This window comes from Budorcas taxicolor, chromosome 19 (genome assembly GCF_023091745.1).
Source record: "Budorcas taxicolor isolate Tak-1 chromosome 19, Takin1.1, whole genome shotgun sequence".
NCBI lineage: Eukaryota > Metazoa > Chordata > Mammalia > Artiodactyla > Bovidae > Budorcas > Budorcas taxicolor.
In genome coordinates, this window is record NC_068928.1 from 34,329,000 (window position 1) to 34,341,593 (window position 12,594).

The 12,594-nt window shown below is 56.6% G+C and overlaps 1 protein-coding gene across 6 annotated transcripts in view; it reads left to right on the plus strand.

Moving 5' to 3' along the window:
* Positions 1–12,594, plus strand: part of TOM1L2 (target of myb1 like 2 membrane trafficking protein) — a 72,475-nt gene that overhangs the window by 41,993 nt on the left and 17,888 nt on the right. For all 6 annotated transcript variants that reach the window (XM_052658258.1, XM_052658260.1, XM_052658259.1 and 3 more), the window contains exons 3-7: positions 2,399–2,477; positions 5,914–6,063; positions 7,782–7,916; positions 8,821–8,955; positions 9,681–9,797. In XM_052658258.1, coding sequence (XP_052514218.1) covers positions 2,399–2,477; positions 5,914–6,063; positions 7,782–7,916; positions 8,821–8,955; positions 9,681–9,797 — 616 coding nt within the window. The remainder of the gene's footprint in view (positions 1–2,398; positions 2,478–5,913; positions 6,064–7,781; positions 7,917–8,820; positions 8,956–9,680; positions 9,798–12,594) is intronic.

Below are 12,594 nucleotides of genomic sequence, written 5' to 3' on the forward strand. Positions count from 1 at the left end.
GATCTGCTGCTGCAGGGAGCTGTGTGGGGCCCCCGATAGGACTTGGATCCTATCTCCAGGCTTCTCCCTGGGAGAAGGGTAAATAATACTTCCCTTTGTGCCCCCTCTCAGGCAGCATCTTCTTTCTAAGTTGGGAGCTACATCATCTCTGCTTTCCCTCCATGCATCCCCCATTGGGAGCCTGTGTGCTGTGCTCCCTGAGCCACAAGTGAGCATAGCCCTGGGTGGCTCTGCCCATTTAGTGCTCCGTGGAAGTTCAAGGGGAGGGGATGAGACTGCTTGATGGGGCCTTTGAGACAGGAGAAATCAATCACGCTCCTGGCCCGTGGCCATGGAGCTTCACCAGCTCAGGTCCACAAAGTCCTCAAAAGCAAGAGCTTGTCAAGTCCCTTTTTGCAGAAATCAGCACCCCTTGTAGGAACTGCTGCCACATTGCACACACCTCCAGCAGGGCCTCTCCCCAGGGCAGTGCTGCTGCAGCCACACACAGACAGAGCACACACACACAATAAACAGACACACACTGCACACATACACACTGCACACACATGAGCACATACACAGCATGCAGAGCACATACATACGAGCATACACAGGGCACACTGCACACACACAGCACACACATACACAGCACACAGAGCACACACACACGAGCACACACAGGGCACACATTGCACATACACAAGAGCACACAGCACACACAGAGCACACACCACACAAGAGCACACACACGAGCACACACAGGGCACACATGGCACACACACAGGAGCACACACAGAGCACACACATGAGCACACACCACACATACACACACTGCACACACACAAGAGCACACACAGCACACACAAGGGCTCATACACGCAAGAGCGCCTACAGGGCACACACACACACAAGACCACACATGCACACACAATATACACAAGAGCACACACAGCACACACAAGAGCACACCACACAGGGCACACATACACAAGAGCACACACCACACACTCAGTGTGTGCACACTACACACATACACATACACTGCACACACACAGAAACACATACACAGCACACACACACAGGAGCACACACAGGGCACACACAGCACATACACACAAGGGCACACACACACACAAGGACACACACACACAAGGACACACACAGGACACACGCACTGTGTGCACACACTGCACACAAGAGCACACACAGAACACACACACACCTCCGACAGGGCCCCTCCCTGGGAGCAGAGGACTCCTGTGGGCAGCTTGATTCCAGGTTGGCGTGTGTTGTTCCTTCTGGAAGCCTCTGCTTTCCGTCTAACTGGGCTAATTGGCAGAGCTGCTCCCTCCCCTTCCCCAGCTTTCTCACGCACTTTAAAAGGACATTTTTGTTTGGCAAGTAGGTAACAAATATTTCTGAACTATCAAGATAGGAGGGCCCCAGTTTAGACCTAGGTTATGCTGACCTGCAGGTGGGAGCCCAGTTCTGACAGCAGAGGGCAGGGGCTCCTGAGAGAAGGTGATGTTGTGCTGGGGGTGGGGATTTCATGCCCAGGTCACTCCTGGCACCACGGCTTTGCTGAATCCTGGCTGAGAGTAAATGACACAATGTGTTAGACACAGGGCTGCACCCAGTACTTGCCCTCCTGGGCAGGCTGGGGACCCTTCTCCCGGCCATGTCCGGGGTGTCAGGAAGAGTGTGTCCTGGATGGTCAGCATGTGATGCAGCCGTGTCAGCTGGAGGCCCTGCAGTTCTGCCCCAGGAAGCCTGGTCAGATCTGGAGCCTCAAACCCACAACTTCTGAACTTTTGAGGAGACTTACTTCAGTTTTCTCAGGGAGAAAGGTGCTCCCCGGAGCCAGAGGCTCGACATCCAGGCCTGTACAGGGACTTGGCCAGGTTCCCTTCTTGAGCCCATGTGCCAGCCGGCTGGTCACTCTTCTGGGAGGACCACACTTGCACGTGATGCAGAATTCGAGGGGGCTGGAGCCTGCATGTGACCCTAGGAACAGTTCCTGCTCCTCAGCCCCATGCCCTTCCCAGGGGCAGATCCCTCCAGGGTCCCCTCCCTGTGGATGTCGGACATGTGTGCCGGGTGCTCTTTGTCCTTCCGAGCTCATGTGGCAGCGTCCCCTCTGCCCGGCTCTGCAAATGATGCTGGTCCTTATCTTTGGACCGGTGTAAGGAGCTTCTGTGTTCTTCAGTGCAGCTGCATGGTACTCCATTGTGTAGAGAAGCATGGTTTAATTTAACCTGATTGGCGCTGATGGGCATTTCATTTGTCTGCAATCTTTCTCGTTTACAAATGGGCATTGGCAAATAAGGTCATGTAAATGCTGTTGACACTATGGCCCTGACTCTGCAGGGCGGTGCCCAGGCAGGATTGGCAGGGTCTGCACTTGTCTCTTCTCTAGGCCAAAGGACGCCATTCGGGCCCTGAAGAAGCGGCTCAACGGGAACCGGAACTACCGGGAGGTGATGCTGGCTCTAACTGTGAGTGCCCCTGTCCCTCTCCCAGGGTGGGAGCATGGCCAGGAGCCATGGCCCAGACAGCAGTACCTCCTGCTGCTGCCCCAGTGTCTTGCCCTCTGAGATGCGTGAGCCCAAGTCTGATGACGTGCTAGCAGGGATGAGGCGTGGACAGTGCTGTCCAGTAGAAGCCCCCAGCAGAGAAGCCCCAGGCCTGGGCATGGGTCCCTGTTGTTCACCAGTCTGCCATGGGACACTGAGGCCAGCTGCTCCTCTGGGGTCAGCTCCCTCCCTGTGAGAGTGCCGACTCCCCTGAGCACCTGCCCAGATGTTATACACTTGCTTCCAGAAACCTTCCCAAGTAGGTTTCCTCATCCGCTTTTAAGGATGAAGAAACGGGCTCGAAGAGGCCCAAGGTTTGCCCAGATGTCACAGCTAGTGAGGTGCCGACTGGATTAAGGGGTAAAAACTGAACATCACTGCAGAGGGTCTTGGGAAAATCAGCAAGTGACTCCTTTCAGGAAAGAACAGACCAGATTTTTGCCTGTCCTTGAGATGTCAGAGGGCTTCCCAGGTGGCACTAGTGGTAAAGAACCCCGCTGCCAATGCAGGAGACATAAGAGACACAGGTTTGATTCCTGGATCAAGAAGATCCCCTGGAGAAGGAAAAGGCAACCCACTCCAGTATTCTTGCCTGGAGAATCCAAAGCACAGAGGAGCCTGGTGGGCTATAGTCCATAGGGTCGCAATGAGTCAGACACCACTGAAGCAACTTAGCCATGCACACAAGATGTCAGAAAATTAAAAGGGATGGCTTCGGGTGTTATCTCTGTCTTGAAACCTAACATTTTATCAAATGTGGTTAAAAACCTGCCTGCCAATGCAGGGAACCGAAGAAGGCAATGGCAACCCACTCCATTACTCTTGCTTGGAAAATCCCATGGACAGAGGAGCCTGGTAGGCTGCAGTCCACGGGGTCACGAAGAGTCCGACACGACTGACCGACTTCACTTTCATTTTTCACTTTCATGCATTGGAGAAGGAAATGGCAACCCACTCCAGTGTTCTTGCTTGGAGAATCCCAGGGATGGGGGAGCCTGGTGGGCTGCTGTCTATGGGGTCGCACAGTCGGACACGACTGAAGCACCTTAGCAGCAGCAGCAGCAATGCAGGGAACATGGGTTCGATCCCCGGTCCTGGAAGATCCCACATGCCACAGGGCAGCTAAGCCCGTGCGCCACCACTCCTGAGCCTATGAGCCGCAACTGCTGAAGCCTGAGCACCGAGAACCTGTGCTCTGCAGCAAGAGAAGCCTGCTCCCTGCAACTAGAAAGAGCCTGTGCACAGCAACGGAGACCCAGAGCAGCCAAAATAAATACATGCATAGCTTCTGAGTGTGTACCGCAGTACTGTAGGTTATAGTCACCATGTTCTGTGGACCCAAGGACTCACCCAACCTTACCACTGAGATGTACCCTTCACCAGCCTTACCCCATCTCCTCCACCCCCAGCCCCTGGCATCCACTGTCCTAACTCTCTGTCTCTGAGTTTGGAGTTTTTAGATTCCGCCTGTAAGTCATATTGTACATTATTTGTGTCTGATTTATTTCACTTAGCCTGATACCCTTGAGAATCATCCCTGTTGTTGCAAAGGGCAGGATTCCCTTCTGTTTATGGCTGAATAATCTCCCTCTGTGTGTGTGTGTGCGTGTGTGTGTGTCTGTATCCTGTTTGATTTTCTTCGTGCATTCACCCATCAGTGGACACTTAGGTTGTCTCCATGTCTTGGCTGTTGTGAGCAAGGCAGCTGTGAGCGTTGGGGTGCGTGTGTCTCTCAGATAACCTGAAAGCATTTCTTTTGGATGTCCACCCGGGAGCGGGATTGCTGATCACGGTAGCTCTGTTTTTAGTTTCCTAGGAACCTCCTGTCTGCTCCCTGTAGTGGTGGCGCCAGTTTACATTCCCGCTAGCAGTGCACAAGGGTTCCCTTCTCTCCACACCCTCACCAATACGTACCTCTTTTGTCCTCAACATTCCTCAGATGTTTCAATAGAATATAGATTTTTCTTAAACTCTTTTCAAATAAAACAAACAACAAAAAGAAATGCAGTGTTAAGAACCACTTAATTAACTCACAACCTGAAAAATTAGATAGGGACTTCGCTGGTGGTCCAGTGGCTAAGACTCCACGCTCCCAATGCAGGTGGCCCTGGGTTCGATCCCTGGTCGAGGAAGTAGATCCCTCGTGCCACAACTAAGACCCGGTGCAGTCAATAAGTAAATACATTTTTAATTAGGCAACAGATGAGGTGTGGGGTGATAGCTCATTGTGTTTTTTTCCCCTTTAGCCATGGACTTTATTACTGAATATTTGCAGCTTTTATTCTATACAGAAGTTTCCTACAAAACTCTATATTGCATCTTGCTCCATCACTTCACTCTCCATTTTATGCCACCTTTTCATGAAGAGATATTTCCCCCGATCACCATCTGTCTGTGTATTTGTTGTTGTTCAGTCACTAAGTCATGTCCGACTCTGCAGCCCCATGGAATGTGGCCCTCCAGGCTCCTCTGTCCATGGCATGTCCCAGGCAGGAATACTGGAGCGGACTGTCATTTTCTTCTCCATCATTGTGGTTCTGCGTTGCGTTTTCCTAACGAGCAGTGATGTGGAGCTTCTTTTCAGGTGCCTGTTGGTCATCTGTATGCTTCTTTGGAGAAATACTTAAGTCCTTTGCCTGTTTTTAAATAGGATGGTTTGTTTTTTGCTGTTGAGTGGCGTGAATTCCTTATATACTTTTGGATATTAACACCTTATCAGATTTTATTTTGCTGAATTTTTTTTTTTTTTTTTTGCCTGCTCGTGGGCCTTGGCTGCATTCTGGAAACTTCCCATGTGATTCGGGCCCTCAGGCCATGGGGGAGGGGTTCACTTCTTTGGCAGAGCAGCCTGCAGTGGGCTGTGCCAGCCAGGGCCCCTTCCTTCTGCAGCTCCTGCTCTGCTAGGCTCTGGGGCCCCACTGCCTCTGTCCAGGGCACTTTAAGGACCAGATGAGGGGACAAGATCCTGGCAGAGGTTGCCTGTCATCTGAGGAGCTTGCTGATCTTAGAGGAGGGTGGCCCATGCCTCAGGGCAGGCGGAGATGGGAGCTCAGAGGAGGCTGCAGGCCGTCCCAGCGGCCTTCTCCCAGGAGGGCTCGTGTCCACTGGCCATTGCTGTCCACTCAGAGGCTCGTTTCTGGGGACGCTCAGTCATTGACCCCACTGAAACCCCAGCATCCTTCTTGTGCAAGAGCTGGTGCCTTCTGACTGCTGTGGAGCCCAGGGACCATGGCCAGCAAGGGGCACCTGTGCCTCGAGTTTGCCTCTGGAGGAACCGGTTGGCAGGACAGTCCAGGCAGGAGGTGGCTGTCTGCTGCCCCTCAGTCCCTGTGGTGATCTCTCTTCCTGCCTGCATCAGGTGCTGGAGACGTGTGTGAAGAACTGCGGCCACCGCTTCCACGTGCTCGTGGCCAACCGGGACTTCATTGACAGCGTCCTGGTCAAGGTCATCTCTCCCAAGAACAGCCCCCCCACCATTGTGCAGGACAAGGTGCTTGCTCTCATCCAGGTGGGTCGGTGGCCCTGGGCCTCTCCCACCTCCTCTGTAAAGGCGCCTGGTCCCTGCCTCCCTATTGCCAGTCTGAGACCCCCACCAAGTTCTGGAAAACCCCTGCTGGTTGGGTGACCCGCTCAGCCATAGGCTGGTCCTTAGGTGTGGGCACTTGCAGGTGGCCCTAGTGGCTTGTTTGGGAAGTCTGATCCCCTCCAGACTCAGTTTCCCCTGAACAACTTTGTCCTGTGCTTACAGCCACCCCGCATGGAGGAGAGCAGGTGGCAGACAGAGAATTAATGGGGTCCTTAGCCTTCCTTCCTGGTCCCGCTGGCTCGTGGCCATCTCCCAAGGCCTGTGTCTCCCCAGAGAGCAGCCCATCCCCACCCTGGGCCTGGCCAGGCTCTGTGGAGAGAGGACCTGACCCAGCAGCTGGGCACACATTGCCTTCCAGTGCCTTCAGGGGCCTGTTGATGGCTGTTGGGCAGGTGCCCTGAGGAGTGTCACCGACTGGAAAGGACAGTCGAGGTCTTCAACATCACTTCTGTGAGGGGAGCCCTCCTGCAGAAGTAACGGCGGAGGCCATGCCGGAAGTAGCCACCGCACCCATGTTTCTCCCCGACCTCCATTGAGGCTGTGGGATGTTTTGAGATCCTAAAGTTTAGGTCTAAGACCAAAAGCTGGCCCATTTTGAAGGTGGAGTCGCAGGACTGAGCTGGGTTTGAATCAGGTGGTGCAACCGGGGCAGCTGGTGGAGACAGGGGCTCCGGGTGCTCCTGCTCTCCTGCCGGTGCTGCCTCTGTGGCCCTGCCTCCCGCCAGCGTCCAGGCCACACTGCAGTTTGGCCACTGCAGGCCGTCCTGACGTGGGCATGAAGTCCCTACAGGTGCAGACAGGACAAGCAGACCTCAGAGGCCAGGCTCTTGGCAGGGTCTGTGGTTCGTGAGATGTAGTAGCCGAAGTTGAGCGAGTCTCTTTGGAAACTGACCTTGCTGCTTCTGGTGGTCAGCTGTTGAGGGACAGATCTCTGACCTTGGGTTGGCTGGAACCCTTCTGGAGTCAGGGAGGCAGCTGTGCCCTGTGCCAGTGACAAGAGTTGGCAGCGGAGCAGCTCTGCCTCCTCCTCTGGGCCTGTTTCTTGGAGGTGTCCTCTGGAGGTACCTCTTTTTTTGATATATTCTGTAACTTCTGAAGAACAGAATTTAAAAAAAAAATTTAACAGTTCCATGAACCAGTGATGAGTGGCAGTCTATTGATGTGTGTGTCCTTTCCTCTCTGGATTGTGTCTGATCTAACAGAACCTGGTGGCTAAGCCTCCCTGTGGACTGTCCCATGAGGGCACATGTCCCCTGACGCTGTGGGCAGCTCCTGCTTTCCTGCCCTGGCTGCAGGCACCTGCCCATCAGACCGGTGGTGGACAGCATGGGCTCTGGGCTCCCTGACCTACTGAGGAAGCTGGGGGTCAGCCTGGACCTCCCCGTGCAGAGTGAGGAGGCCACACTCCTGTCCCCCATGGCTTGCAGCCGGTCGTGGTCAGGTCCTGGGCTCAGCCCCAGGACTTGGCTGGTGGGGGGAGTGGTTTCTTGTCTCTGCTCTAAGAGGCGCCCCATGCTGGACTCGGTTTTGTGCTTTGTTTCCATCTGCATTTAGCCTGGCAGTGCGGGCAGTAGGAGCAGAGTGGCTAGGCTGCAGCCCTGAGTGTCCGGTACCACTAACAGGTCCGTCCTCCCCTCCAGGCGTGGGCCGATGCCTTCCGGAGCAGCCCTGACCTCACGGGGGTTGTGCACGCCTATGAGGAGCTGAAGAGGAAGGGTGTGGAGTTCCCCATGGCCGACCTGGATGCACTGTCCCCCATCCACACACCGCAGCGGGTGAGCCTCCCAGGAGCCCATTGCAGATACTCTCTGGGTTGTTCAGCTTGTCAGCAGCTTCCTTAGAGCTCCAGGGCATCTCTTGTTGACAATAAAGCAGCGCCAGAGGGAGACAGCTGGCTGTGGGGGCTCAGTGGCAGCAGTGTCCCCCAGTTTTCACCCCATTATGAGGGCTGTGACCCCAGGGACCTCAGTGAGGATGCTGTCAGGAGGTGGCTGCTCCATCCTGGGAGGGTCAGGTGCCTGCTCTCCAATCAGGGTGTCCGGTGTGGGGACTGTATCTCCTTGGGGGCCCAAGCCCCTCTGGCTCCACTTCCACATTGCAGGTGGCGAGGAGCTGATGGCCTCACTGGTCACAGGGCAAAGAAGAGCTTTCAGGCTTTTCAGGCCAAGTTAAGAGGCCATCAGGGGCTCGGAGGGAGCACAGGGACCTGGACTTTCCAGCGTTTCTCGCGTGGATCCACCAGGCCCCTGGCTGTGCTTTGTGGGGTACACAGACGTGTTTTATTTTTCGAGTAATAACAGAACGGTATTGTTCATATAATTACAGAGGACAATCGGTAAATTGCATGATTACTGTTTACATTAGTCTACTTGCAAAGGCCAAAAAGTCATCTTCTGGTACCATGTAAGGGCTCCTGAGGGGCTCCTCCATAACAGCGGGCCCTCTGCTCAGACCCAGTGGTGGTCCTGACAAAGGGAGGGCAGCCAGAGCCCTCAGGCTGCGGGGTCTGCCTCTCTGGGTTGCGTGGGGTGCCTGAGAGGTTAGTGGGGGAAGGAGAGATTGGGGGCAAAGGGGTCAGGCTGACATGCAGTCCCAGGGTGGGGGCAGTGTTGGGGGTTGGTGCCAGGCCAGCGCATGGGTGACCTGGGTTGACAGAAGGCTTTGTGGTTGCCCTGCCAGAGCGTCCCGGAGGTGGACCCCGCCACGACCACGCCCAAGTCCCAGTCGCAGCCAAGAATGAGCAGTGGCTCCTACTCGGCCCCGCAGGCCCCGGCTCTGAGCACTGCGGGCCCCATCACTGCCAATTCTGAGCAGGTATTTGCTCACTTGGGGCCACGGGTGACCTGCCAGCTGTCTGCGTTCCCCTCCCAGGAAACAGACCAGGCCTCGCTGGATGGAGCTGGAGGCGGGGGTGGGGAAGTGGGAGGGGGTAGGGGGGATGGGAGTGGAAGCACATGGCCAGGGCAGGGTGGGCAGGAATCAGGCAGGAGCTGAGCTGTGAACAGTCATGATCCTGTGTGGCCTGCAGAGGCTCAGATCTACCCGGTGAGAAGGCTGCCCGCTGTGGAGGCAGAGGTGGGAGGGACCCGACCATGGCCAGCACATGGCCTCCCTGCCCTGGGAAAAGGGAAGGTGGACACATTTGCAGGCGGATGGCCACCGAGACCCTCTCCTGACTGGCTGGCTGTGCTGGGGAGCTGGCAGCTGGGATCTGCCCCCTCCCTGGGTTGGGGCTGGTGGGGAAGGCGTGGCTCATGCTGGCTGCTGTGATTCCCTGGCCAGAGTCTGCAGCTGTGAGGTTCCTGGACAAGGCCCCAAGCCCTGCAGGGACCCTGGGTGCCACGTTCACTAGCATGTGAAGGAACAGAAACGGGCCTGAGAGGCTCGTGTCCCCTGCAGGCCCTGCTTGGCCCCCTTGCCCCATCTAGGTGCTGCCCCCGGGGACCCCAGCTGCTGGCACCCCCACACAGGCAGACGAGAGAGGCCATGTCCAGCTCGCTGACCACCCCCTGCTCCCCCACCATTCCCCGGCCCCACAGATTGCCAGGCTGCGGAGTGAACTGGATGTTGTTCGAGGAAACACAAAAGTCATGTCTGAGATGCTAACTGAGATGGTCCCTGGGCAGGAGGACTCATCGGATCTGGAGTTGCTGCAGGTGAGGACATTCGGGCCGGGGTCACAGGAGGTGGCTCAGGGTTTGGGCCCATCCTTGAGAGGGACCGAGTTGGGGAAGCCCGTTATCGGCCCCATGCACCCTGGGGCCATCAGAGGCCAGTCCCTGGTGCTTTTTTCTTTCTTAAAAACCTATTTTCCTGGTTACAAAATGCCAGTTGTAGGCTATATACCCATCGAAAAAGAAAGGAAGTACAAAGGAGAAAATGATTTCCTTTAATCCCAGCGTCCACATATAAGCACTGTTGGTTTTGGTGAATTTTCTTTCAGACATTTTTTCTGTGTTTATTCCATATGAGGTGATAGTACGTGTATAATTTTACGTTTCGTTTTGTTCACTCAATGTTGTCACAAATGTGCAGGGACCGTCAACTCTTCCTGTTCCTAGGGGCTCCTTGTGAGACATCTGGGGTGATACTGAGGTCTTTGGGCCAGGGTGGCTCATATCCTTGCCCACTGGCCACCTGCAGGTCCAGGAGCCTGGCAGAAAGGGGTCTAGGAGTATGGCTGGCCCACAGGGCTCCTTCCCCATGTCCACCGAGCCCAGAGCTGGGACCTGGCCCTCCCCACACCATCTCAGAGGCTCTGGTGTCTGGGAAGTGGTGGCAGCTCAGCCCGCAGGGGCAGCCCCTCTGGGGGTGGGGAGAACGTGGTGTGAGGCAGTGTCTCCCGCAGGAGCAGATGCCTGGGCAACAGGGCAGAGCTGACGGCGTGGCCCGCGGGAGCACCTCCCACACCTCCCACTCAGGGCGGCCGGTCTTGGTGCCTGAGGGACACACCGCACCTGCCGTGGGCACGCTGCTGCTCTTTCAGGAGGGCACACAGCCCGCACCAGTTGTCTGGGCCTGAGTGGTGCTGGTCGTGCCCCTTCCAGCGCCCGAGGAGGGGCTGGGGAAGCCAGCCTAGAGGTGTTTGGGCTGTGGTCCCTGCCCTGGAGGCACTCAACCGTGGGCAGCCTATCTCTCTGGGCCCAGGCCCACTGGCTGCTCTGGACCCGGAGTGGAGGGCCTCCCAGCTCGCCCACGTGCCAGCCACACGGTGGCCTGAGGGGATCCTCCAGGTGTTACCGAGGCTCCAGGACTGAGGGGCCTCCTGAGGCAGCATTGTCCTGTGTCAGCACCAAGTTCCTGCTGACCGGTCTGCAGTGGGCAGAATGGAGGTCCTGGCAGCGGGCACCGTGGAACAAAGCCAACCCCAAGCAGAGAGCACGCACGCTGTGTGTGTGTGTGTGTGTTCAAACAAGACGGCTAAAGCTGAGCGGGCAGCATGCACTCTGTGCGGAGTGTGTATGTGTGTGTGTTCAAACGAGAGCCAGGGCCGACCAGACAGCATGCACTCTGCGTGTGTGTGTGCATGTATGTGTGTGTGTTCAAACAAGCCTGTCAGCCAAGACACACAGAACCTGATCTCTTGGCGTCAGCTCACAGTTTTCAAAAATAGGTTGCTTCCCATGACGTTTCCTTCCCCTCTGTTCTCTGACTCCAAGCCTGCCCACTCGCTGCTGTCTTATGAACCAAACAGTAAGGATGGGCCTGGGTGCCAGTGGGAGGCTGTCCTCTTGGCACGAAAGACTCACAAGCTGGCAGCGCTATGAGCGGGTCTGCTGGCTGCTGGCTGTGCCTTTCAAGCTGTCCCCGATGCCCCCCTCCTTTCCTCCCCCACAGCTGGGAGCCAGCCAGGCGGGGTCTCCCGGGGGTCAAGGCTGCTCCGGACAGCAAGGCTCCACGTGGGAAAGTGTCACAGTCTGCTGGCAAAGGGTCGGGCTGGAGGGCAGCCAGACTGCTCAGGGCAGAGCTGTCCCGAGCTCACGATGGGAATAAATGCGCTTGTCATCAGACCAAATGTTCACGCCAGCAGAAGCTGCTGCAGATTTGAGTGTAAATTGCTGGGTAGGAGGTGGAGGACATGGGAAGAGGGAGGCAGAAGGTGTTAGCGAGGCACACCACGGCAGCGACCAGCATCTGGGAGGGTGACCAGTGGCTTCCTGCATTTCACGAAGGACCTGCAGAGTGGCAGGGACTGGAGCAACGTGGGCGAGGCGAGGCCGATTCCCCCCGGGATGGTGAGGCCCGGGCCTGGAGTAGCACAGAGGCCTCTCTCTGGGCTGGAGAGACCTGCTGGCAGCTGGTCCAGCCCTTCCCTATGCTGGCCCGCCAACAGCAGCTTGCCTAGCACCCTCATTCCTGAACATCCTCAATGACAGGCCTGGGAAGCACCTCCTCCTCCAAACACAGGATTCGTATAGCCTTTGGGAAGCAGCTCGACAGAACAGAAGAGCCGCAGCTGAGGGGTTCCCGGGTGCCTTTCCAGGAGCTGGTGACTTGGAGCCTGGAGTAATCGCTGCCCTGGCAAAGGACTGGGAAGCAGCTGAGAAGTCACCAGCATAGGGCCAGGCGCAGCTTGTCAGAGCCAGTGGGGCTGTGCATGCTTGTTCATCCACGTCCACCCCCTGCCTGCGGCCCCACCAGCTTAGCATCACGAGTTCATCTCCTGTGGGGCAAGTCCTTCACTGCTGTGGTCGGCCGCCCTCCCTCGCTGGTGTTTCACAGCAGGAGGCAGTGCTGGGGAACCTCCATCTCCCTTGAGAGCTCTCCAGCCATGTCTCCTGGCTGCCTATGGGCTCCAGGTCTGGGCCTGAAACCTGAGGCTCTGCCTCTGTCTGCTGGAGCTCGGCCCTCAGTCACACGTGGGAGTCCAGCCTTTGGAATCCTTGGGATCCTGGTGCCAACAGCCACGCCCCTGCTGCCCCCGCACCAGCCTCTGCAGCTTTGTCTGCAGTT